Source organism: Herpailurus yagouaroundi, unplaced genomic scaffold, assembly GCF_014898765.1.
Source record: "Herpailurus yagouaroundi ecotype Mexico unplaced genomic scaffold, PumYag 190, whole genome shotgun sequence".
Classification (NCBI taxonomy): Eukaryota; Metazoa; Chordata; class Mammalia; order Carnivora; family Felidae; genus Herpailurus; species Herpailurus yagouaroundi.
The window spans coordinates 19,918,260-19,944,457 of NW_024412421.1; the positions used below are offsets into that span (position 1 = coordinate 19,918,260).

A 26,198-nucleotide genomic window follows, 5' to 3' on the forward strand; every position below is an offset into this window, starting at 1 on the left:
GCGCAGTCGGTTAAGCGTCCGACTTCAGCCAGGTCACGATCTCGCGGTCCGTGAGTTCGAGCCCCGCGTCAGGCTCTGGGCTGATGGCTCAGAGCCTGGAGCCTGTTTCCGATTCTGTGTCTCCCTCTCTCTCTGCCCCTCCCCCGTTCATGCTCTGTCTCTCTCTGTCCCAAAAATAAATAAACGTTGAAAAAAAAAAATTTAAAAAATAAAAAAAAAAAAATAAAATAAAAATATATACTTACATGCAAAACATTGTCTCTCTAATTCCTAGGTGACTTGCCACTTGTATTTAAATTCACCTCATTTATTGATGGACCTCTCTTGTCCCCACTTTCTAATGTGGCCTTGGAAATGTTTTGTGCCTTGGGTGGCTTGGAACCTTGGGAGTCTGAGTGGGGAAGGGTGGGTGAAATCCATTATTTCTGGGCCTGGGGGCAATTTCCAAAAATGATTCTGGCTGTCAGAATTAATGAATATGTGTTAATGCATGCCTTTGTATCTTAACTTGTCAACAGTGCTGGGCAGATTGTGGATGTCCCTCCATTTGCCTGTTCTTGTGGTTCTGACTCGATCACTGGCCCCTTTGGTTTTAGTTAGGGCAGAAGTGATGCTCTCTAAGGAGAGGTTGGGTCACTGTGCCCTCAGCTCAAGCCTGCCAGTGATTTTATGTTTTTCCTTCTAGGTCTGCTGACATTTGTCAACTGTGCCTATGTCAAGTGGGGCACACGTGTGCAGGACACGTTCACTTATGCCAAGGTCTTAGCGCTCATTGCCATCATTGTCATGGGCCTCGTTAAACTGTGCCAGGGTAAGATGGGCCTGGGCTTGGAAGGAGGGTGAATGACTCCAGGAATTTGTGTGGATTTCCTGAGGAGGACATGGGAAATCTTGGCTTAACTGATCAGCTCATTCTATGTATATCCTAGACTGTCATTGAGAGTAAGACATCTGTTCCTGGGCTCCTTGGACCAGGCTGGCTTGGCCAACTGAACACGAGTCAGTCCCTCTCGCAGGGCTGTTTTCCCTTTGTGGAGGCTGGGAACATTGCAAGAAGGCAGCTGAGAGCCTAGGAATTCTTGAAACCTGGGTTGTGTGTAATTGGGTCATAAATGTAGCTGATGGGGATAGAGTGAGCCCTGCTGTGGCCCTGTTTTGGTCTGTGACTGCCAGGCAGCAAGTAGGAAGACTTGGCCCTCCTTGAGAGGAGTGGGAAGGTGTGCATAGAAGGTGGATGGAATGTAGAAATGAGTGGTTATTTTGGAGTCTTTACTTTTTGCTTTTATTTAGCATTTGAACCCAAAGTCAACTCTCAGCAAAATATTAAAATAGTGTGAAGCACTGGCTTTCCTACATGTTGACTTTAGGAAAGCTTTTCATTCCTGAATCAGAGTAAACTAGCAGGGAGGGTAAAAGGCCTCATGAGGTCTCCTGAGCTCTTAGGGAAGTCCTGTGGTGTCTTTGGCCAAGGATATCTCAATCACTTACTTAACAACCCAGTTCTATATTGTCTGTCTCTAAACTCAGCTGTGTTTACATTTACCAGGGAGAGGTGAGACCCCCTTCTCAGATCTATTGGTTTTGGAATTCAGAAAGCTCTGTTTTCTTTTTTTTTTTTTTTAATTTTTTTTTTTTCAACGTTTATTTATTTTTGGGACAGAGAGAGACAGAGCATGAACGGGCGAGGGGCAGAGAGAGAGGAAGACACAGAATCGGAAACAGGCTCCAGGCTCTGAGCCATCAGCCCAGAGCCTGACGCGGGGCTCGAACTCACAGACCGCGAGATCGTGACCTGGCTGAAGTCGGACGCTTAACCGACTGCGCCACCCAGGCGCCCCGAAAGCTCTGTTTTCAAGTGCCTTCAGTGATTCTGGTCCAGTACCTTGGCATATGTGCCAAGTTAGTACAGCCAGCCATCTGGATGTCCCTGGAGTCTCAGGAACATCTCAGGTCAAATTGGGTAGCTGAATTAGCCTCCTACCAAGATCTGTGCCTTAGGAAACCACTGCTGTGAATGATGACTGACACCTCTCGAGCATGAAAACCCCTATTTTCCCTTCTCTTGCTGCACACCCATCCCTTTTTGATACATTAAAGGAATAGGTCTGCTTTTTGCAGGGGATTACAGCAGGCTTCCTTAGAAGTATGGATCTTGTAAGAAAAAAAAAAAAAGTATGGATCTTGTTTAAAAAACCTCCAGTGTGCCTAGAAGGTCTCTCTTCTGGGCAACTGGGTGCTGCTCCCTTGGCTTTCAACTGTGGGGGCTCCAGATGCCTCCAAGAAGAACAACAGGTGCCTAGGCTGGCTCTCCATGGGTGGAAGTGGCTTAGGCCTACCCCAGGTGCAGTGAGAGATAAGAAGACCCCAGTTCCTACATAGCCTGTGATTTCCTGCTGCATGCAACCGCAGCCCCTGCAATTAGAGCAACAGAGTTCCCTCCATGAGAATGAGAAAACTGTTTGACCACATTGTGCAGTGGTCTTGGCCAAAAGAGATAGTTCCACAGGAAGGTCTAATTGTTAGTTAAAAATGTAAAACAGGGTTATTTCTAAAAATAGGAAGAACTCTGGCCTACCGTGAGGTCACTTGGAAATTCAGCAGAGCTTTGGAAAAGGTGTTATCACTTCAGAAGGCAGCCAGGAATGTTTTTGTTTTTCTCAGATTGTGTAATTTTGCTAGAGGAATATGAACTTTCTTGAGGGAGTGGGTGGGGTGATAAAGTACAGGGAGCTGGTGGTTGTTCTTTTGGTGTTAAATTATGTTTTTTTTCTTCCCTCTGCCCGCTTGCTTTTCCCTTCTTTTCTTGACCCTCCTCTTTTTTTCTCCCCTCTTCACTTCCTCTTTCTTACTGCCTCTCCCTGTTCTTCCTCTTCTCCCTATACCTTCCATCTCTCCCCTCCTTCTTCCTCTTCCTTCTCCCTGAACCCCTTCCCCTATCTGCCTTTGCCCCCACAGGACACTCTGAGCACTTTCAGGATGCCTTTGAGGGTTCCTCCTGGGACATGGGAGACCTCTCTCTCGCCCTCTACTCTGCCCTCTTCTCTTACTCAGGTTGGGACACCCTTAATTTTGTAACAGAAGAAATCAAAAACCCAGAAAGGTAACGGTGGGATCACACTCTTTCCCCCCAACTTGGCTGGAACTCCTGCTAATAGTGGGCACACTTGCCCTCCTCCCTCTCCTCCTTTCTCTTTCTCTCATTCCTTCTTCTTCTCCCTACTGCCCTTTTTCTAGCTTGGAGGAATTAGGGGGTAAGCTGGGAATGAGTGAAGGTGGGAAAGCCCCTGGCTCCTCACCCTCAGGTTTACACTGAAGGATCCCCAGGGTCCTTGCTCAAGGAGAGGTCCTTCAGTGGGCAGTAGCTGACCCAGCTGGGGCTAAGGTGTTAGAACCTCGTCTCTGGTGCTGACACTGAGGCCTGAGGAGCCAGGAGCTTATTCTGGGCAGCCAGTTCCCCAGCCTGACCTCCAGTCCCTGGAGGACACTGCTCCTCCTTCAGTGGGGTCCATTGATCCTATTGTGGTGAGGATCAAATACTGATCCCCAGCTATCCTCACAGAGAAGGGTTTCTCTCTCCCCCTCTCCTTCTCCCTCTCTCCCTCGCTCTCTCTGTTTCTCCATGGAAAGGGCATGGGATTCATATCCATCTTTGACCATGTGGGGAAGAGGAGCCTGCCTCAAAGATTTAGAACCAGGGAACTGTTAAACTTCAGAAAAATCCTTGGGTTAACTTTTTTTGACTCCAAGGATAGTTGATTCTAGGTAGTCCTGTCTCACTTGTCCTGACAGAAATTTGCCCCTGGCCATTGGGATTTCTATGCCAATTGTGACACTCATCTACATCCTGACCAATGTGGCCTATTATACAGTGCTGAACATTTCAGATGTCCTTGACAGTGATGCTGTGGCTGTGGTGAGTACCCATTTGCTCATCACCTTTTCATACTGAATGGCTCAATCTTTCTTTCTGCAGCCATTCCAGTTCTGCAGGGTGGGATGATGGGTCTAGGTCAGAGGGTGGGTGGGCTGCTCAGTAGTGATGGCATTTGTCCTGATAGCATAGGTACAGGAGGCTTATGAAAGCCTGTCCTGTGCTGAGTGCCTTCTGTGCTCTGCCCTCAGACATTTGCTGACCAGACATTTGGCATGTTCAGCTGGACCATTCCTATTGCCGTTGCCCTGTCCTGCTTTGGGGGCCTCAATGCGTCTATCTTTGCTTCATCAAGGTACTGTGTTTCTGCCTTACCAATAACAGACTGCGGTATTTAATCCCCTCAGGCTCTAGGTGAGCCTGTAAGAGCCCTTCTTTCTCTTGGATATATAGGGTGTATGTGTGTGTAAGCTAATGTGCATGCATATGCTTGCCTTTGTGCAAACATTGTGTGCTTGAAGCTCACACTTCCATCTGAGACGAGGACAAACTGGTTAGAGGTAGAGCGGAGGAAGGTCGTAGCTTGGAGTAGTGATCCTGTCAGGGACTATACTCTAGGCTCCTAGAGTGGGTTATCTGCCGCCCCAGGATTCATTCCTTTAGAAGATTATTATTGAGCACTTGCTGTGTACCAGGTATTAGTACAGGATAACTCTGCCCCTCATTTCAAAAACACTAAGGCTGGCAGGTAGGCTCTTGCTCTCCTCTCTACATAGAGACTTATCTATAGGAGCATTTGTCTTTCCTCCTGTTTCAGAGAAAAGAGCAGTTCTGCTTTTCCAGGCTCACTCTGGGTTCTAGTACCACCCTCTTCTTTAGCATTTTGCTTCATCACTTGGCCCTTCTCTTTGGTGGATGTTCAGTTGGAGCCAGCTCTGCGCTTCTCTCATCTCTACTTAGTGAAATGACAAAACAACTTTTCTTATCTCCCTTCTTCCTTATGGACACACTTCTTGAGGGAATAGTATGCATTTTGACTGTCAGTCATTTTTCTAACCATTATACTTTGGCTTCTACTACCTAAAAAAATGTTCTTATTACCAGTGTACCTGTGTACATTGTGTACCAGTGACCTCCTTCTTAGCCTGCTTTTAGGTCCTTATCCTACTGGATCCCCAAAGCAAGTGATGCTTACCACCCTCTACTTCTGAAACTATTCCTGTGACTCTGTGACTCTCTGATATCTGAGAGAAAGGCTTCTTTCCCGATTTCTCTTCCACTCACCTTATAAACGTTGCTGTCCCAGGACTGGGAGTGTAATAGATATTCAATAGATATTTTCTGCATGAACAGATAAGATGAACTAATAAAATAGTTTCATCCTGTTTATTTTTCTTACTAGTTTTGACACCCCAGTCCATGTACCTGGGGTCTCCCTAGGGTAACCAGAATAATAGAGAAATCAAAGTCTTGTAAAACAGTATGGTGTCATCTTCCCTTGCTTCAGCCTGGTGTGGCCAGGGTTGCACCAGATGTGACTCTTAAGAAGTTACCCCACCCAGAGATGGTGTTTCCTATAGCCTTACCCTTGCTGATTCCTAAGACATCCCAATTGGCTCTGTCAATCTTCTTCTTCTTTTTTTAATTCTTTAAATGTTTTTTTTTTTTTTTATTTTTGAGAGAGAGAAGGAGTGAGAGAGACCGAGCATGAGAAGGGGAGGGGCAGAGAGAGAGGGAGACACAGAATCTGAAGCAGGCTTCAGGCTCCCAAGCTGTCAGCACAGAGCCTGACACAGCGCTCAAACCCATGAACTGAGATCATGACCAGAGCCGAAGTCAGATGCTTAACCAACTGAGCTGCCCAGGCACCCACCCACCCACCCTTCCTTCTTCCTTCCTTCCTTCCTTCCTTCCTTCCTTCCTTCCTTCCTTCCTTCCTTCCTAGGTTATTTATCTTTGAGAGAGAGATCATGAGCAAGGAGGGGCAGAGAGAGAAGGAGAGAGAGAATCCCAAGCAGGCTCTGCACTGTCAGTGCAGAGCCCCAGGTAGGGCTTGAACTCACAATCTGTGAGTTCAGAGATCATTACCTGAGTGGAAACCAAGAATTGGACACTTAATCGACTGAGCCACCAGACACCGCTCTTTTTTTTTTTTTTTTTTAATGTTTATTTACTTATTTCGGGAGAGAGAAAGCAAGAGAGAGAAAGAGAGCAGGGAAGGGGCAGAGAGAGGGAGAGAGAAGGAGAGAGAGAGAGAGAGAGAGAGAGTCCCTAGCAGGCTCCACACTGTCAGCACAGTGCCTGATGTGGGGCTCAATCCCACAAACCTTGAGATCATGAACTGAGCTGAAATCAAGAGTCGGACACTTAACTGACTGAGCCACCTAGGTGCCCCAGCTCTGACAGTCTTCTTAAAATACTTATGTGGTAGGTGCCTTTTAACCTCATTCAGCTATATTGTGGCATTGACAGAATGGGGGTGGGGATAGGGAATGCAGAGAGTAAGGGTCTGCATATAAAGGGGACTGCAGTGATGTCAAGATAATGCACAATTGTTTCTGTCTTACCTTCTCACTTTTTCTTTATTACCTATGTAGTTGTCTTTGTCTTTGTACTAGACACCTTTGCTGCACCAGGACATTACCTCCCCTTCCAGCATCCCCTCTACCATATTTCTTCTCTATCTAGCACAAATTATTAACCTCGTGTGAGCCAACTCCCAATATCTTGCCCTATGACCCTTCCAGATGCTATCTTCAACTCCTGTGGCTCCACCTGGATGGCCCACAGGTATCTCAATGCACTCCACTTGTGCTTTGTCTCTAGTTGTGATATTATGTGCTATCAGTTCTCCTTGTGTGGCCTCTTTATTTTTCCCTTGGTGTCTACCCTCTTCTTCCAACTCAAACATGTACATGCATGCACACACATATATACACACACACACGTAATGTATCACCAAATTTAGTTGAGGTTGTCACATATGTCTTGTTCTCTCCTAAACCAGGGTGTCTACCCTCATTCAGGCCTCTTCTCTTATGGGACAGTTGTCACAGATTGCTTTCTTGTGTGGCCTTCTCCCTATACCTTAGCCTCTCCCTCCTTTAGTTGGCTTCCATGATGCCCCCAGAGTCTCTGTGTCAAATCCTGTCAGGCCTTTACTTCAGAGCCACAGGTGACTCTCAGTGTTTGTTTAGACTCCACAGCATGGCCTGTGTGCAAGTTCTTTCCAGCTGTCTCCTCACACACCTTATCCTGGGACTGCAGGCATTCTAGTACCAACCTTCAAGGAGGCCACCCTCTTTCACTCCTCCAAGCTTCTTTTGCCTTTGCCTATGCTGTTTCCCACCTACCCACTCACCTTCTGGCAAACTCCAACTCTTCTTCCCAGCCCAGATATGGTTATCTCTTGTAAGGTTTTTTATTCCCTCAGCCCACCCAAGCCTGGTGAATGCCATGTGCTCCATGATGATGCTGTACACCCTGGTCTGTGGTTCATTTCTCTGATGCTCTGTTTCTCAATCAGTAGGGCTCTTTGGGGACAGAGAGGAAGCCTGGGTTGTCTCTTTGAGCACCAGGCTTGTACTGTCCTATCATATATCAGGAGCTCGGGGAAGATAGAGAGAGAGAGCTGGCTGCCCTTCTTTAAACAGCCATTGTATTAAGTATGAAATTTGTGGGGTGATAGAGTGGAGGTACCCTTGGTGGAATGGATTGGAGTGCCAGTGAGTGATGGGGGAGTGAGGCATTCATTGGGTGATTGGTGGGTTTTATAGCTGAGGGGCTGGCGGCTGTCCATGGCCAACAGTGAGGTAGGACGTGCCTGGATAATGTTTAAGTACCGTACCCATGGTTGGAGGTTGGAAACATCTGTGGGTAAAGTTGGGGTGAGGGTGAGGGTAGGTTGGGTTGGGCATGCATAGAGAGCATGTGATGCTCCTGAGACACTGCCTCCTGCTTTCTTCTGGAGCTCTGAGCCTAGTTTGTCTGAGGAGTATGGCTGCATGGCTAAGTGAAAGGATCATCCTGACACACTTCTTGTCCTTTTAGGTTGTTCTTCGTGGGCTCCCGTGAGGGCCACCTCCCAGATGTACTGTCCATGATCCACATTGAGCGTTTTACACCCATCCCTGCTTTATTGTTCAATGTAAGCTCTGCTGGGGCGGGTGTGGGGATTGTAGTCCCCTGCTGACATTATGAGAAGACTGGGTGGGAGGTATAGCAGCTTCTTAAGACATTTCCCAAGCCAAAGGGCACCTGGGTGGCTTGGTCAGTTAAGATATTTTCCAAGCCTCTTAGTGTTTATTCTCTTTTCTTAAACTTTTTTAAAAATATAAAAGTAAAACAGGGCACCTAGGTGGCTCAGTTGGTTGAGCATCTGACTTCAGCTCAGGTCATGATCTCATAGTTCGTGAGTTCGAGCCCCACATTGGGCTCTGTGCGGACAGCTCAGAGCCTGGATCCTACTTCAGATTCCATGTCTCTCTCTCTCTCTCTGCCCCTCCCATGCTCACACTCTGTCTCTCTCTTTCTCTCTCAAAAATAAAAACACATTAAAATTTTTTTTTAAGTAAAACAATTATATTAGAGAAGGAAACAGTACAAAAGAATATAAAAATGAATTTGTAAAATTTATCTTTTCTGTCAGTAGTTCTTTTCTTCTCCTTCTCCTCCTTTCTAGCTCCTTTTTTTTTTTTTTTAAATTTAATGAAAGCATATCTAGAAAAGCCAGTCCAGTTGTATACCAACTACCTAGGAGCCTCTATTCATACTATAGACATCATAGATTTATATACAGTAGATAGCAGTAAAGCATTTTATTCTAACAAAATCAGTAAATTATGAAAGTATTCTAACAAATGAGAAAAGACCTGAAGTAGGACTGCCATTTTCTCATTTGCACTAAGGTATTATATATATGAAGGCCAACAAAGGCCTTGAGAAACCTTACTCCAAGATTTGGTGGACGGTTTATTTATTTATTTATTTTTGTCATTTAGTTATTTTCTGGTTTCATTACTTAAGTTTAAATTTTGGATTCATCTGGAATTTATAGTGTATGGAGTGAGCGGGGGGAATTCACTTAATTTTTTCTCAAATGGCTAGCCAGCCATACCAATATCATTTATTAAATAATCCATTTATCCACAGTTTAAAATTATTCTCGTATAAAAATAATAGCTAATTTTTAGGGTGCTTCATATGTACCAAGTACAATTACATACCCCTTAAGTAGTATCATCAGCTCAACTTATCTTCTCCATTAACACCAACCTTCATTATTTAGCTTTGTACTGAATTTCTAAAAACTATTTTTTTTAATGCTTATTTATTTTTGAGAGAGAAAGAGAGAGAGGGAATGTGTAGGGGAGGGGCAGAGAGAGAAGGGGACAGAACATCTGAAGTGGGCTCCCAACTGACAGCAATGAGCCTAATGTGGAGCTCGAACTCATGAACCACGAGATCATGATTTGAGCTGAAGTCGGAGGCTCAACTGACTCTGCTACCCAGGCGCCCTGAATTTCTGAAATCTAAACAGGGACTAAGGATACTTCTATAGTTTTTTCTTCCCCCCTGAAGTTTTCCTGGCAATTACATTTGTATTTCTCTTTATGAACTTCATTATTTTGTCAAAATAACATAAAATCTTCTCAGTATTTTTATTGGGATTGCATTGAATTTATAAATTTAGGGGAGATTTGACATCTTGTTTTTGAATCCTCTTTCACCCCACTTTTTTCAATACAGTCCCCTTTCTCTCCCCAGAATGGGCTCTTTTTGTTTTAAATCCTTTGTTGATAATAGGTGAAAAGATTAAATGGGGAAACTCCATATTTTTGAAGTTTAAGTAAATCTGACCTTTCCCAGGACTCTAGTCCCTGATTCTGTCTTCTAGGACTTTTTTGTTCCAGAGGGCAAATTCTGTCATACCTGTTTTATCAGGGGTATAGATCCATTTTACCAATCAACATTTCTAAGACCTCAGGACAGTGAGTTGGTTCTGGAGGCATTTCCTCCATTTATAAGCCAGGTAGTTGGGACTCAGGAGTGATGGTCTCCAGAGGGCAGTGTGTTTCATGTTGAGGTTGATGCATCAAAGTGAGGAGGGCCTAAATATCTGCCATCAGAAGGGGAAAGGAGTCTGGCTTCTTATTGAAGTGCTTGCAAAAAAGAAGGGAGGCATTGTGTATAGGAAGAGCCAACAGAAGAGGGAGAGATGCCACCTTGAAGGTTAATGCAGAGAATTGACCTATCTGATGCCAAGGGGTCACTGAAAAGAACTGGAGGTAGTCTGGTAAGCTAAATCAGCAATGAACGGCAGATCTCGTATTGATTGCTGGGTGGTTGGAGTCTCCTGGGGTGGCCTGTTAGTGACAATGCCCACTCCTTCTGCCCATCCCCTCCTCCTCCAGTGTACCATGACACTCATCTACCTCACTGTGGAAGATGTTTTCCTGCTCATCAACTACTTCAGCTTTAGCTACTGGTTCTTCGTGGGCCTGTCTGTTGCTGGACAGCTCTATCTTCGCTGGAAGGAGCCTGAGCGGCTCCGGCCTCTGAAGGTCAGTGGCTGTGGACAGACTAGGAGGGGTGGGCCATCTCCTGTAGGTGACTTCTCTGTACCCTGTTCCCGCATAGTGCTTTACCTCGTATCTCACCTCCCTCCATTTCAGCTGAGCCTGTTTTTTCCCATCGTGTTCTGCACATGCTCTGTGTTTCTGGTGATTGTGCCTCTATTCAGTGACACCATCAATTCCCTCATTGGCATCGGGATTGCCCTCTCCGGGGTTCCTGTCTATTTCGTGGGTGTTTATCTGCCAGAGTCCCAGAGGCCACTACTTATTCGGAATGTCCTGGGTAAGTTTCTTTGCCCATCACTCACTGCCTGTGTGTGTGTGTGTGTGTGTATGCGCGCGTGCACACACAGATGTGTGCAGAGGTAGGAGTGGTGGCTAAAAGCTTCCCCTGTACTAGTGATGTACTGGAGACCACGTGACTTCTCAGTGACATGAGCACTTTAGTTCTAACTTTAGAGTCCTATTTTTGGGTTAAAACACTCCCTCCTGAAAGTGCAATCCATGTGGGGAGATGGGGAGTCATGTATCACTTTCTGGTTGGGCATGGAATGGAGGACAGTGAGGCTTATGGGGTTAAGAGGCAAAGCCTGGCACAGGATACCCAAGGGACAAGTGGGAGGGGGCCATAGATGTGCTTTAATCAACACTGTGGTGTTCTTATTGGGGTTGTAGCTAACCATCAGTTTGCTGAATTCTGTTCTCTATTTTCATTTAGCTGCTATCACCAAAGTCACCCAGCAGCTTTGCTTTTGTGTCCTGACCGAGCTCGATGTAGCTGAAGAGAAAAAGGCTGAAAGGAAAACTGACTAGAGGCCAGAGATGATGTCCCTTGAGGCCTGGAAGACCAGCCACAGCCACCAAAGTCCAGATGACAAGACTGTACAGGCCCAACTCTCTTGTTCTAAAGGATCCTGTGGGCCACATTATGTAAGGGGGCTCAGGGCCAATGGCCTGCTTTGGTGGTCACTCTCATTGGGAGCAGACTCAGGGTCTGAGGCCAGCCTGAAGGTGGGAACTGTATAGAAAGTGGTGGTGGGAGGGCTTGGGGTCAGGGGAATAGTTGTTTAGTTTTGTTTCTGGTGAGTAGGTACAGCTTACCAAACACTTGGCAAGTTGCACTGGGGAAAAGGAAGTGCTAGGTTAATAGCTGTGGCTGGTGGTTCTGAATTTGATATTTGAGGTTTGAATCAGAAGTCTCTACAAAAGGGGCTGCTTTATGGCAAGTTTTCCTCTGACCAGGTCCAAACATCTGACTGTAGAGGCCTAAAATGCTATCATTTCTTCCTGTGACTCAAAATCTTTCCCTGGAAAGACGGCTGTATTCCATTATTTATTGATATTATTTAATCCAGAACCCCAGTTCTAGCAAAGCATTGGTGTTCATTCATCTACCGAATGCCATAGACTGATTGTGTTTAAAAATTCAAAGTTACTCCAAACGGAGTCCCTCTGCCCTTAGAGGTGTCTCTGTGTGGTGGTGGATCAGACTCAGACCACAGATTTTTTGGTTTTAGCACATTCTTCTGTTGAGTCTTAGCTGCAAAGGTGAACTTTAAAGATTTTTTTAAACTCATGTATCAATTACACGTTAGTCAATAGGTCACAGATTACAAGCACCTGGCTCAAATCAGCAAGGACAAATGAACAAATTCATGAGTCAGAAGTCTGGTAATACTGCTATTTTGAAGGATAATCCTTTATTTTACTTGAGACCTTAGGTCTTTGTTCTAGATGATAGAAGGTAGATTTCTGGGTTTCTGGTATGAACTTTAAGAGGACATGAACTGTTCTAGAATTCAAGTGGATTACCTGAATTCTCTCAGCTGTCAATGGCTTAGAGACCATCTCATGGACCCAAGCCACCAAATAGTTTGTTTCTTTCTGTAAGGGCCGGTGTGAGGGATGCTGTGCAGACCCACACAAGCCCACCTTGGTGCTAGAAGTGGTCATTTCCCTTTTCTGAAAACCTCACATCACGCTGCATGCTCCTCTTCTATCCCCAACACTGGGCTCTGTTTACACTCCGAGCTGTCTTGGTGTGGATCATCGGGATAGTGCATACCTGTCCTGTCTGCCTCCGCTTGCTGGAGGTTTGGTGGGCCTGCAGTCTCAGGAAGAGCTTGGTACTTGTGTGGACCTCTATTTTCTCCCTGTGGAGATAGTGAAGACTTAGGGGGGAAAAAGCTGCTTCATCCTCAAATCTGGCTCCTCAGCAGACTGCGTGATTGGAAGCAACTAATTCTGGTGCTCAGGCTGTGCTTTAGCATCCAGGTCAGGCCAGAGCAGATTTGGCCTAATGGATGTTCGTTCCCTCATGGACAGCCATGGTTGCGGTGGACTGTACATCTGTCCTGTGATGTGTCCAGACACTGTCATCCTGGGTCCAGAGGAACCTGCAGACTTGGCTCATCCCCTGCCTGGACTTCTTATCCTTTGGTTAATTGTAAAGACAAGAATGAGGCAATCTCCCTTCCTGATCATTCTTTTCCACCAAATGGCCCCAGTCGCAGTCAGGGGAATGGCCTTGGTCATACTTGCTCAATAAAGACAATCAGGGGAGCATGAGCACAGCTGTCTTCGGTTCAGGGCATGCATGGATGAGAAAATGAGAGGACATTCCTACTGTCATGGGTTGGGGCAATAGGGAGTCTGTGCAAAGGCTGACTTGCCTAGACTGTGTAAACTTGACTCCTGTCTGAGGCAAGATGGCACTTTTCCCAGGGATCCTCTGGAGCTAATCATTGAAGTCGTGTGTGCTTGTCTTGAGGATCCCTGACCAAGGTTTTAGCTTTCTCCACTGAAGTAAATGACCAGCTAGTCCCAAGAACTTGCTGCCCCCCACTGGCTCCTGGGGGAAGCATGGGCCTCACACCCTAAGTGACCCCATACAAGCTTAGTGAGCCATGTCATCCCCCTCTCATTACTGGATGGCACCTGCATTTTTCCCCTCTGTGCTGGATACAGACTTCACCCAAGAACCCATCTGTGGGAGGGAAGCCAGAGACTCCCTACAGCACTCAAGCTTTGTGGTGGAATTAAATTTCTGCAAGGTCTTTGTTGTTCATCTCCTTCAATCCTTCTCCTGGTGTGCTAATCCCTTTTGCAGTAGGCACAGTATGTGAGGTTGTCAGCCCTTTAATGTTGGCAAACCTTAATGAGTATAGAAACAGCAGTAAGCACATTATAATGGCACTGAGTAGTTTTTAAGCCTTTGTTTCTATGCCTACAGGAGACTAAGATGACTAGTATTACACATGTAAATTGCTGCCTGTTACTTACAGCACTGAATTGTACCTTTGTGGATAGTTAGGATGGTAAACTAACATTTTGTTGGTTTTGTAGCCACAAGAGTACATACGGAATTTAATCACTTTGGCAGGTTTAACATAAATCTAGGAATATAGGAAAGACCTACAAAATGAACATGAAGTGAAAGAATGGGTGGAGGCAGGTTAGAAAAAGAGAGATACTTAAGAAATTATAAAAGATGTGGGTAGGGGCGCCTGGGTGGCGCAGTCGGTTAAGCGTCCGACTTCAGCCAGGTCACGATCTCGCGGTCCGTGAGTTTGAGCCCCGCGTCAGGCTCTTGGGCTGATGGCTCAGAGCCTGGAGCCTGTTTCCGATTCTGTGTCTCCCTCTCTCTCTGCCCCTCCCCCGTTCATGCTCTGTCTCTCTCTGTCCCAAAAATAAATAAACGTTTAAAAAAAAAAAAAAAAGATGTGGGTAGAAGACATCCCTGTGCAACTCATCTTTCCATGTGATGGGTGTTCGTGCCACAGGGCAAGAAGGCACATTTTGAATCAAAATTTCTGTGTATTATTTTCCTAGACCTGTACTATCCGGTACAGTTAACTATTAGGCACATATAGCTAATTAAATTTAAAAATATTGATTCCTCAGTTGCACTAATCATAAACTTTAAGAGCTGAGCCACATATGGCTAGTGGCTACTATTGTACAGTACAGATATAGAACATAATTATTGTGCATGAAGTTCTATGGGACAATGTTCTCTTAGAAGAATAAATGCCAACTCAGAGCAAAGATGTGTGGTATGGAATGAAGTAGGGACAGAGTTTGCTTATAGGGAGTCCAAGTTCCGTTAATCACTTTTTAGTGAGTACTGTGCATAGTTAACATTTCTCATTGGAAAGCTAAGTTCAGGATCTGCTTTTCTTTTCCTCACTTGCCTGAAGTCCTTAGTGTCTAAGGTCAATCCTGAAAGCTGTCTCACTAACCACTCCCCCCCTGCCCATTTTTGGTCGAGGGTGGGGATAGGAGATAGGAGGTACAGTGGGAAAACATGTAAAGCCATTCAGATTTAAAAGGTTTTTGAGGAGGGACAGCTGGGTGGCTCAGTTGGTCAAGCATCTGACTTCAGTTTAGGTCATAATCTCATCGTTAGTGAGTTCCAGCCCTGCGTCTGGCTCTGTGATGACAGCTTGCAGCCTGGAGCCTGCTTTGGATTCTGTGTCTCCCCCTCTCTCTGGCCATCCTCCACTCACCCTATGTCTCTCTCTCTCAAAAATGAATAAAAATTTAAAAAATATTAAAAAGAAAGGTTTTTGAGGAGTGTGTGGGTGGCTCAGTCCATTGAGCATCCAACTTTTGATTTTGGCTAAGATCATGATCCTAGGGTTGTGGGATCAAGCCCGCATTGGGCTCTGCGCTGATTGTGGAGCCTGCTTAAGTTTCTCTCTCTTCCTCTGTTCCTCCCCTACTCACTCTCTCTAAAAAAATAAAAACTAAAAGGTTTTCAAGGAATGACTTGCTCCCATTTTTAAAGTTAGTTTTTATTAAACATAAGAGTATCACATTCATACATATCCTGTTCTTTCTGGCACCACTGCCAAAGGAAGACAGCAGTCTTTACAACCATTATCAGAGTCAGGAAACAGGGTGGTAGAGACAGCTGTTAACTTAAAACCTCTCATAGCTCAAGCAGATTCTACTTCCATCTCTATGGCCACAACTATCCAGTCTTTGCTGCTATAAGGGACCAACTATAGCCCTTCTAGATTCCATCAAAAGAAAGGCTTTTACTGGAGGCAGGTGGCCGGGTGGTATGAGAAAGCTAAATCTTAGTGTTGAGGAAACAGGAGGCTCTCCTCCACTTACTGGCCTTAGTGTAGGAGTAGAATGGGAAAATCCCCAGGCCAGGAAGCATCATTTTTACATCATTTTTCCCCCCAGACTATAGAGTCACTTTTGATTGAGGCAAAGGGGTCCTACTGTTACTGAAAAAGACACACTCCTTTAGCACAGGTTTTCACTGGTAGGAGGGTGCTGTTGGACATGGGTTTTCCCTTCTACTTGTTAAGATAAGAAACCCAAGGATGTTACTAGGGTGGCTGAAGCTGCAGTTAGAGCCCTCAAGGGCCTGTGATAGAATCTCATGGGATCATCAGTCTGAATCCAGGTCATGGGGACTATCATAGCCAAACTCCTTCTGCACATCCAAAGGGTATTTGCTCCACATCTGTGGTCTGCTGTTGCCTCTTTCCTCTTCACTGAAGCTGTCGTATTCATCAGAGCCTAGAATGATCAAAGAAATGGGCTGTTTGAGTTTCTAGGTGGCCACGACAACCCTTTACCATCTCAAGAAGGTCTGGGTTTTTTGTTCTCTATTCTAAAATACTTGCTTAGTGAAGAGAATTTTGAATTTAAAAAAGCAGGGGAGGGCACCTGGGTGGTTTAGTCAGTTGAGCATCCTACTTCAGCTCAGTTCATGATCTCATGGTTTGTGAATTCGAGCCCCTTTGGTTTCTCTGTCCCCTTCCCCTGCCCTGCTTGTGCTCTCTCTCTCAAAAATAAGCAAAAAAAAAGGCAATCCTATTTCTCTACCACTTAAACCAAGTCCCTCAACACTGGAATATTTTTTCATTTCTCCCCCTAAGTATAGGATTTTTTTGTTGTTGTTGTTATCATAGTTGTAGTCATACTGTAAATATAGTTTCATGTCTGCCCCTTTCAACATATCACAGGCACTTCCCCAAAAGAATATTCCATAGTTTAATTGTTCCTCCATTAACAGAGACCAAGAAGTTCTTTTTGTTGGCACAAAGAACATAATCACTGAAGGAACTTTATCATCAGAGTATCTCTCCTTCTTCCTTCCCCAGGGTACCATGCCTGTGTTGCAGCTTCCTCAAAATGGTATAAACACAGCAACTTCTTTGAGAAGTTATATAACTGATTTGTCAAAATCCTAGCTCTGCTCCTACTGGCAAACCTCTCCAATACTTTCCTGACTGAGCGAGAGAAGAGACACTGAGATAGATGTTTCCCTTAATCCCAATCACTAAAGTTAGTGCATTACTGTTCTGGAGACAGGATGAGGCTCAGTGAGCCATTAACTATGTCCCCAAGACCCACAGACAGGCCATGAAAGAACCAAGGGTTCAAACCCAGCCCTGACTGACATTAAAACCCCAGTAGGCCCCCTGGAAACACTGGTCTTTGGGGTTCTTAGAGCTCCAATGGCTTGTGGGTGAGCTGCTGGGAATGGTAGAGAAGGAAAGCCAGTTAAGATGTAAGTGAACCGTGCTCACACCTCAGTCTTAGATGCCACCAGTCCCTTCCCATCCAACACTGCCACCCATGTACCTCTGGAATCTTCATCTCCATCACTGTTCTCCTCCTCTGGGTACTCATTGCGCCAGTTACTCTCACTATTCTCATCATCATCATCTTCATAAATGTCTTCTGGCTGCTGGTCATCATTCACCTGCACATCTCAACACAATCATGAGTATAAATCAAAACCTCTAAGGTTGTAGGGGGGAAGCTATTAGCAGACCAACTTGGAGAGATCATTTAAGAGCACTGTGTGAAAGGGGTGCCTGGGTGACTTAGTTAAGCGTCCAACTTCAGCTCAGGTCATGATCTTACGGTGAGTTCGAGCCCCGTGTCGGGCTTTGTGCTGACAGCTCAGAGCCTGGAGCCTGCTTCAGATTCTATGTCTCCCTGTCTCTCTGCCCCTCCCCTGCTCATGCTCTGTCTTTCTCTGTCTCAAAAATAAATGAAAAAAAAACCAAAACATTAAAAAAATTAAGAGCGCTGTGTGAAAATGAGGCAGCCTAGGAGCTGCTTTGAATCTGCTGCACAAGAGGCTATAGTAACCTTAGGCTACAAGATAGTGACAACAGCCCTATTCCCCACTCAGAGTCCAGCTCCAGGCATTACAATCCTGATAGGATGAACTCCACCAGAAGGGAACACACCAGGCTGTGGAGGAGAGACAGCTCTGAGCAGGTGATGGCAGTGATCTTCAAACTTTAGGATAGCCAGGTGGGAGAGGGATTAAATAGATTATGGGTGATGCCAAAAATCAGAACCAAAACTTGAGTGTAAGGGCAGGAAGAGGGGCTATGCAATGGTCCAGGGTGGGTTCGTGACTGTGAGACTATGGTTGCAGTGTAGGTATGGGATAAATATGCCTTTCACCATTTTAGAATTTAAGAATAATGATGTCTGGAGTGCCTGAATGGCTCAGTTGGTTATGTGTCCGACTCTTGATATTGGCTCAGGTCATGATCTCATGGTTGTTGAGATCAAGCCCTACCTACATCAGGCACTGTACTGAGTATGGAGCTTTCTTGGGATTCTCTCTCTGCCTCTCCCCTGCTTGCACATTCTCACTCTCTCAAAATAAACAAACAATATCAACAAAAGAGTTGGAATGCCTGGGTGGCTTGGTTGAGTATCCAACTTTAGCTCAGGTCATGATCTCATGGTGCCATGATCTCATGGGCTTGATACTGTCAGTGCAGAGCCTGCTTTGAATCCTCTGTCCCCACCCTTTCTGCCTCTCCCCTGCTGGTGGAAAAAAATAATAAGGATGTCAGGAGCACCTGGGTGGCTCAGTTAAGAGACTGACTCTTGATTTTGGTTCAGGTCAAGATCCTGCAGTTCACGAGATCAAGCCCCATGGCAGGCTCTGTGTTGACGGTAAGGAGCCTGTGTGGGATTCTCTCTGCCCCACCCCTGCTCATGTGCAGGGGCACGCCCTCTATCTCTCTCTCAAAGTAAACAAACTTAAGAAAAAACAAAACAGAATAATGATGTCAAGGGGCGTCTGGCTGGCTCAATCAGCAGAGCATGTGACTCCTGATCTTGGGGTCATGAGTGTGAGCCCCACGATGGATGTAGAGCTCACTAAGAAAAATAAATAAAGATGTCAGGATGTTAGTTTTCTTCTTCTTTTTAAAAAAAGAATTTTTTTTTAACATTTATTTATTTTTGAAAGACCGAGAGACAGAGAGTGAGCAGGGGAGGAGGAGGAGGAAGAGGAAGAAAAGGAGGAGGAGGAGGAGGAGGGGAGAGAGAAGGAGGGAGGGAGGGAGGGAGGGAGGGAGAGAGAGAGAGAGAGAAACAGAATCTGAAGCAGGCTCCAGACTCTGAGTTGTCAGCACAGAGCCTGATGTAGGGCTCGAACCCACGAACTGTGAGATCATGACCTGAGCCAAAGTCGGACGCTTAACTGACTGAGCTGCCCAGGTGCCCCAGGATGTTAGCTTTCTTAATCCAAGGATCCCCCCCTTTTAAGATATAATTTTAAAAAAAGCTTTTATTACCATTCATGTTTAAGAATTTCTGGTTTATTATCTCTTTAAGTCCCCATGTTTTTCCCCAAGGGTGGATGGTATAAATGTTAAAAATGATATTGCAAACCTTATAAAAGATGTATTAAGAGCAAACATTATCAATGTAGACCGTCGTTCCCAAAATTTCTTGCACTAAACCCAGGTTCCCAGGAAGCATTTAGAATAAATGTTTCCATTTAAGCAAGAACAAGAAGAGGTAAGAACAACCTTGAACCCAGTGGATGCAAAGCATCCTGACCAGAGAATTGCTTAGGCTACCTCATGCCCCTCATCCTCATGGGTCCCCTTACCAGCTCCCACTCCTGGCTATAGGGCTGAACGGAGAGGATGTTCTCAATCCATCCTGGAGTGGCCATCTCCAAGTAGTAGATGTCATATACATAGTCATCCTTCTGTTCCTCCTGGTGCCCAATTCTTGGTCCATCCTCAGATACAGCCAACCGCTCACGGATCAACTCTATAGAATTGCAGAGGATCACATCTGGGTCAGAGATCTATAAAGAAATCAAGAGATAATACATACATGATCTAAACCATCGATGTTCCAAAAGGAGGAATCTAAGATTTGAGTGAAAGAAGCCTCTCTATAGTTGTCTATGTTAAATTCAAGATTCTTATTCCCATGTCCTACTAGTTTCTTCTTAATTAGCAATGAAATTAAAAACTCAATTATCTCTAAAAACCTAATGTGTAGTTTTTCTTTTGAAATAGACACTTATAGGCTCCTGTCCTTTTGTGCTTGGCTGACAGAAGAGAGCACATGGAAAGATGGGCCTGAGAAGAGGGCCAGCAGAGCTGGCTGGTCTTGTCCCCACATCTTCTAAGCTCCTTCAGTATGATGTTCTCCCCTTAGGGATCTGCATTTTGTGTGGCCTCCTACAGGGGTCTAAAGGCGATTCCTGGACTCATGACTACCACCACCTGGCTTGCCCACAATGATGTCCCACTTTTTTTTTCAATAAATATTTTTTAAGTTTCTTTTTTAAATGTTTACTTTAGAGAAAGTGTGTGTGTGAGGCAGGGGATGGACAGAGAGAGAGAGAGGGGGAGACAGTGGATCTGAAGCGGGCTCTGCATTGACAGCAGAGAGCCTGATGTGGGGCACAAACTCATGAACTGTGAGATCATGACCTGAGCCAAAGTCAGACGCTTAAGTGACTGAGCCACCCAGGTGCCCTAATGATGTCCCTCCCACTTTTAATCACAAACCAGGAGTGAACTCCCCTATAATCCTACTGCTAGAAAGAACAGCTCAGGATAGATTGCCCCAGAATAGAACTGGCCCAGGGAAGAGGTACTCCAGGGCAACAGGCTGTGTCATCCAGAGTAGCATAGGTCAATTTGCAAACCCAGGGGGGCATGCTACAAATGACCCCTCTCAAAGGGTTCATCGGAGGAGGCTGTGTAGCTCAAACCAGATACCATATTGGGTGGAATGTTGCATAGCTAAGGCAGATAAAGGGAGACCAGACTTAGAAGATGAAGGGAATTAATTCTTTCTTGCTCCAAAGTCAAAAGGAACTAGAGATGTCACTTTTTGTGCAGGCTGTTGACCAACCTCAAAACTGTTCACAAGCAAAGTTCTGGCTCCCATTTATAAGCCCCCCACCCTTAGTCCAGCAAATCATGCAGCCATTAAAATATTTACAAAGACTAGCAAACAGAAAAATGCCATACTCTGAAGACAAGCTGATTTTATACTCTGAAGACAATAAACTGATTTTACTCCAATTACCTTTGTGATGGGGGTAAAATAGGTGATTTTTTCCCCTTTTTACTTTCCTGTATTTTTTCTTAAAAAAAAAAAAAAAAATTTTTTTTTTTTCAAATGTTTGTCTATTTTTGAGACAGAGAGCACAAGCCAGGGAGGTACAGAGGGAGGAGACACAGAATCCAAAGCAGGCTCCAGGCTCTGAGCAGTCAGCACAGAGCCTGCTGTGGGTCTCAAACCCAGGAACCGTGAGATCATGACCTGAGCTGAAGTTAGTCGTTTAACCAACTGAGCCACCCAGGCACCCCTCCTACATTTTTTCAAAATTTCTATAAGGAACATCTATCATTTTTATAAAAGAAAAATTATTCTTTAGTCTAGTCTATGTGTATGCTGGTATAAACATACATACTATCTTGCCAGTCTTCATGGTGATCACTTTAATGGTGCAGGCAGCTGTGTATGTCAATTTGTCAGTTTTTAGCCTATATCTACAATGCTGCAATGAATGTGTTTCCTGCATGTGAAAAATGGGGATAAAACACCTACCTCATAGGGTTTGCATGAAGATTAAAGGAGTTAAATTAAAAGAAAACACAACAAGGACTTAGCATAGTACTTAATGCACAGTAATTACTTAGTAAACCAACAGTAGCTTTTGTTAAGACCAAAGCTGTTTGCTTCTGAATTATTTCCCTAGGATAAATCCTGGGGTTGAGATCACTAGATAAAATGAACTGAACTTTTTCACTTTAAAAAATATATACAGGGGCGCCTGGGTGGCTCAGTTGGTTAAGCGTCCGACTGCGGCTCAGGTCATGATCTCGCGGTCTGTGAGTTCAAGCCCCACGTCGGGCTCTGTGCTGACAGCTCAGAGCCTGGAGCCTGTTTCAGATTCTGTGTCTCCCTCTCTCTCTGGCCCTCCCCCGTTCATGCTCTGTCTCAAAAATAAATAAACATTAAAAAAAAAAAAGAAAAAAGAAAAAATATACACTGTATAAAAAATATATACGGTTTTTATTTTTTATTTTTTTAGAGAACGCAAGAGAGGGGGGAGAGGAGCAGAGAGAGAGAACAAGAGAATCTTAAGCAGTCTCCATGTTTAGCGCAGGGCCTGACCTGGGCTCTTCGGTTTGATCACATGACCCTGAAACCATGACCTGAGCCAAAATCAAGAATCAGAAGCTCTACCAACTGAGCCACCGAGATGCCCCAGAACTTTTTTACTTTTTAAGATTTCCTATTAAATAGTACTTTATTTGCTTAAAATTTAAGTGGTGTCAAATTAATGAGAAATGTAATGTGGCAAAAAATACTGTCACTACTTCTGTTAAATTTCTTTATATGTTTGGATGGCTTTAGAATCCCAACAATAAAATAAATTTAGGTAGGGGTGCCTGGGTGGCTCAGTCAGTTGAGTCTCTGACTTCGGTTCAGGTCATGTCACAGTTCATGGGTTCAAGCCCCACATCAGGCTTTGCTCTGACAGTGCTCTGGATTCTCTGTCTCCTTCTTTCTCTGCCCCTCCCTGACTTGCACACATGTACATGCATGCACACTTTCTCAAAAATAAAAACATTAAAAAAATAAAAATAGGGGCGCCTGGGTGGCTCAGTCGGTTGAGCGTCTGACTTTGGCTCAGGTCATGATCTCGCGGTTTGTGAGTTCGAGTCCCGTGCTGGGCTCTGTGCTGACAGCTCAGAGCTTGGAGCCTGCTTCAGATTGTCTCTCTCTCTCTGCCCCTCCCGCATTCACACTCTGTCTCTCTCTCTCCTTCAAAAATAAACATTAAAAAAAATAAAAATAAAAAAATAAATTGAAGTAGTTTTAAAATAAGTCCCAAGCTATTTTTAGGATTGCTGATAAATAAAGCCATGCTGTTTTCCAAAAGCCTTGCATCAATTGTAAGCACTACAATGGTGTACCATTTTAATCTAGCCTTGCCAGCAGTGCTATCAATCTTTCCCCTGCTAGTCTAGTAGACATAAAACCCCAAGTTTGCTTTCAGTTTAAATCCATTTTTAAAAAAATAATTACTATGGACAAGCATTTTTTTAAACCTGTGATTAATTCTACAGCTGTGTTTTTGAATAGCTGTTTAAAAGACAATCCTGAGGGGGGGTTAAGCGTCTGGATTTTGGCTCAGGTCATGATCTCTTGGTCTGTGAGACTGAGCCCCCTGTTGGACTCTATACTCACAGCACAGAGCCTCCTTGGATTCTTTCTCCCTTTCTCTCTGCCCCTCCCCCACTTGCACTCCTCCCCTCTCTCCAAATAAACATTAAAAAAATATGGTACATATAAAAAAAGACATGAGACATTTTTGTTTTGTAATAAATAAGGCGGTGGCCAATTACTACTCCTTAGTAGCTCTTTTTTTGAGATAAGCTATCAAGTCTGTCCTTTTCTCTGTCTTCTTAATGTCAGTGAAGATCATTTTTGTTCCAGGGATGTACTTTCTGGGATTATCTAAATACTCTATCAGTGTCACCTCTCCCCAGGGGTTCTTTGTTCTTGTTGGCATCTGTGTAAGAAAATCCAGGGGCCTGACCTATCTTGCACACACTGGACCATGGAGATCTGGCTCAGTCTTGTGTTTGCCTTGCCTCTCGTTTCGACAGTATGGCACGGGGCATTCTTTTGGACAAAAATCTTGCCTTTCTCAACGTCACCCATTTTTAAATTGCTTTCTTCACATGGAGACTGAAGATGCCCACTGGCAAGCCGGATGTCCCGCTCTCTGATATGCAAACATTTTTGATGTGTTTAGTTTTTATTGCATTGTCAGGAAGTCTGTGTTCACATCCTTCATCAGCTTATATACTAGTTTTTCTTTTAAAATTGAATGAGCTCTTTGGTTGATTCAATTCCACCAAACGTTGGTTTACTTTTTAAGCTATTTGACTTATAACTCATAAATCAGTTTTCAATTAGTTTTGGTAAAAGATGTGGCTGTCATCATCATGCACAAATTGTTATCCAAGTATACCAGCATCATGATGAAATATTTTTTGCTTGACATATTTGTTACTAAAATTTCAGTTTTTAAACTTTAACTTTTAAAAGGAGTGAAGTTTATTAAGTTTTTTTTAAGTTTATTTTGAGAGAGACAGAAAGAGAGTGCAAGCAGGGGAGGGACAGAGAGCAAGGGGGACAGAGGATCTGAAGCAGGTTCTATGCTGACAGCTGAGAGCCTGATATGGGTATCAAACTCACGAACCATGAGATCATGACCTGAGCCAAAGTGAGAGGCTTAACCAACTGGGCCACCCAGGCGCCCCAAGTTTTTTTTGTTAAATCAGTGGGGGGTGAACCTTTTAGTTTGAGAGTTTTCTATTTCTATAGTCTGAATACAGGTAGCCTTTGTTTTTTGGAACTGAAGTACAAAACAAATTTAGTAAATCTAACAATGGAAAGACCACTGGATTAAATGTGAAGAGACTTGCATTCTAGACTTAAATCTGCCTCAAACTTGATTCGCTAGGGAGAACTAGTCCTTTAACCTTCCTCTGATGAGTTTTTCCATCTGTTTTATCTTTACATTGCTCAAAACCCTCCAGTAATTACCCAGCTAAGGGTGAAGGCAATGTGTCCCTGAAAGCATCTTCAAGGGGCGCCTGGGTGGCTCAGTCGATTAAGCGACCGACTTCGGCTCAGGTCATGATCTCACGGTTTGTGAGTTTGAGCCCTGCGTCGGGCTCTGTGGTGGCAGCTCGGAGCCTGCTTTGGATCCTGTGTCTCCCTCTCTCTCAACCCCACCCCCGCTCACACTTTGTCTCTGTCTCTCTCAAAATTAAATAAACATTAAAAAAAAAATAATAAAAAAAAGTACCTTCAGGGTCGGGGTATCTGGGTGGCTCAGTCAGTTAAGTGTCCAACTCTTGATATCAGCTTAGGTCGTGATCTCGGGGTTTGTGGGTTTGAGCCCCACATAAAGTTCTATGCTGACATCTCAGAGCCTGGATGGAACCTGCTTTGGTTTCTGTGTCTCCCTCTCTCTCTCTGCCCCTCCCCTGCTCCTGCTGTCTCTCAAAAATGAACAAAAATTAAAAGTATCTTCAGGGTCTAACAGGAATCCTTTCCCAAATTCCTTATTATTCTCCCAGAGCTCACTGAGCTCCAGGCACACTGGTCTTGAAAACACCAAACTGGGGCGCCTGGGTGGCGCAGTCGGTTAAGCGACCGACTTCAGCCAGGTCACGACCTCGCGGTCCGTGAGTTCGAGCCCCGCGTCGGGCTCTGGGCTGATGGCTCAGAGCCTGGAGCCTGTTTCCGATTCTGTGTCTCCCTCTCTCTCGGCCCCTCCCCCGTTCATGCAGTGTCTCTCTCTGTCCCAAAAATAAATAAACGTTGGAAAAAATTTTTTTTTAAAAAAGAAAACACCAAACTGCCTTTTCTTCACATATCCACAGTACTTTGCCATTCACCTCCTCCAAGTCCTCACTGAAATGTCATTTTCTGAGACCCTCTCTGTAATGGAACCAATCTTTTCCTGCCCCCCCTTCCCTGTACAGCCCTTATTAAATTTGCTTTCTGTTTCTCTCCTCTACCTGAACGTTAAGTCCTCAAAGCTATATCCACAGAACCTAAGAACAATGCCTGACACATAGTGGGCACTCAGTAAATACTGTTGAATGAATAACTTAATCTGTAAAAGGAGGTTATCTCGGCTGATAGATCATTCATTCATCAGTAAGGCGAAGCTGTGTGCCTCCTCTTGACTGTATGCTAAGTAAGTGCCCAGACCCTGGCACTATCTGTCCGCGGGAAGGCCAGCGCTCTGCTCCCGGCGGCTACTCACTTTGGAGGAGACTGCGGCGGCGGCGGCGGTCTCTGGGTCTCCTTCCTCGTGGACTAGGTCGAACAGCTGGAAGCTTCCGTCCTCGGTGGCTTCTGGGTTTCCCGGCACGTCTTCGGACTCTAGGCTACCCGACAGAATTCCTGAGGATCGGCGGCTAGAAATCACCCTGTAGCGGCCCTCCTGTCGGATCTCCCGAGCTGAAGCGCGGAGTTCTCGGCGGATACGCTGCTGGCTGCCCCGGGAAGGGCGCAGGGCGGCTCGAACGAGCTCCTGGACTGGCTCCTCCTGGGAGGTGGTAGGGAAGAGCAGCCGGGGTAAGCAGGCGGCTCGTCAAGGGGTCAGGGATACAATTTCCCCCCATTTGCGCCCTAAGATCCCCTTCAGACATCGGCTCCATCCCGCCCAATACCTGGGAGCGCACGGTGGCCACCAACTGGAAGACATTATTCTCTGGCCCTCTCTCCACATCCTCTGGAGGTGTCTTTTGAGCTACCGACTCGACGCCGCCCCTCCGCAGGCGCTTACAAGAGAGGACAAGAGCTTCGACAGCCTCTGCGCTACGCTTCCGCTTCACGCGAAGCACTGCAGTCCTCCCGGCCTCCATACTGGCTGTCGCGGAGGACTCTGGGAA

The 26,198-nt window shown here is 45.1% G+C and overlaps 3 protein-coding genes and 1 pseudogene across 8 annotated transcripts in view; 2 read left to right on the forward strand and 2 right to left on the reverse strand.

Annotated features, from left to right (window-relative positions):
• SLC7A6 (solute carrier family 7 member 6) overlaps nt 1-13,502 on the forward strand; it is a 36,005-nt gene extending 22,503 nt beyond the window's left edge. For 5 of the 6 annotated variants that reach the window (XM_040442884.1, XM_040442888.1, XM_040442887.1 and 2 more), the window contains exons 3-10: nt 686-811; nt 2,956-3,100; nt 3,790-3,913; nt 4,123-4,226; nt 7,922-8,018; nt 10,285-10,434; nt 10,546-10,729; nt 11,165-13,502. In XM_040442884.1, the coding sequence (XP_040298818.1) occupies nt 686-811; nt 2,956-3,100; nt 3,790-3,913; nt 4,123-4,226; nt 7,922-8,018; nt 10,285-10,434; nt 10,546-10,729; nt 11,165-11,259 (1,025 nt within the window). In that variant the 3' untranslated portion in view covers nt 11,260-13,502. Of the gene's footprint in view, nt 1-685; nt 812-2,955; nt 3,101-3,789; nt 3,914-4,122; nt 4,227-7,921; nt 8,019-10,284; nt 10,435-10,545; nt 10,730-11,164 lie in introns of those variants that run through there. The other variant, XM_040442889.1, reaches the window with a different exon arrangement.
• A 1,719-nt stretch (nt 13,503-15,221) lies between these two features.
• On the reverse strand, nt 15,222-26,188 carry SLC7A6OS (solute carrier family 7 member 6 opposite strand). Its single transcript, XM_040442915.1, has 5 exons — nt 25,977-26,188; nt 25,568-25,852; nt 19,346-19,549; nt 17,056-17,176; nt 15,222-15,984 (listed from the first exon to the last, which is right to left on the reverse strand). The coding sequence occupies exons 1-5, from the start codon at nt 26,169-26,171 to the stop codon at nt 15,854-15,856; spliced, it is 936 nt and encodes a 311-aa protein (XP_040298849.1). The 5' UTR covers nt 26,172-26,188; the 3' UTR covers nt 15,222-15,853.
• PRMT7 (protein arginine methyltransferase 7) overlaps nt 21,032-26,198 on the forward strand; it is a 51,746-nt gene continuing 46,579 nt past the window's right edge. The window contains exon 1 of the mRNA XM_040442894.1: nt 21,032-21,067. The gene's annotated coding sequence lies outside the window, so the exon portion shown is untranslated. The remainder of the gene's footprint in view (nt 21,068-26,198) is intronic.
• LOC121009701 (cytochrome c-like) lies at nt 23,016-23,847 on the reverse strand (annotated as a pseudogene).

Bases quoted from the DNA above. Each gene is read 5' to 3' on its own strand.
- SLC7A6OS (XM_040442915.1), bottom strand. From the start codon at position 26,171: ATGGAGGCCGGGAGGACTGCAGTGCTTCGCGTGAAGCGGAAGCGTAGC. The intron at 25,853-25,976 runs GTATTGGGCGGG...ACCACCTCCCAG, and splicing joins TGGCCACCGTGCGCTCCCAG to GAGGAGCCAGTCCAGGAGCT. The intron at 17,177-19,345 runs GTAAGGGGACCC...TGAGATGTGCAG, and splicing joins ATAGCCAGGAGTGGGAGCTG to GTGAATGATGACCAGCAGCC.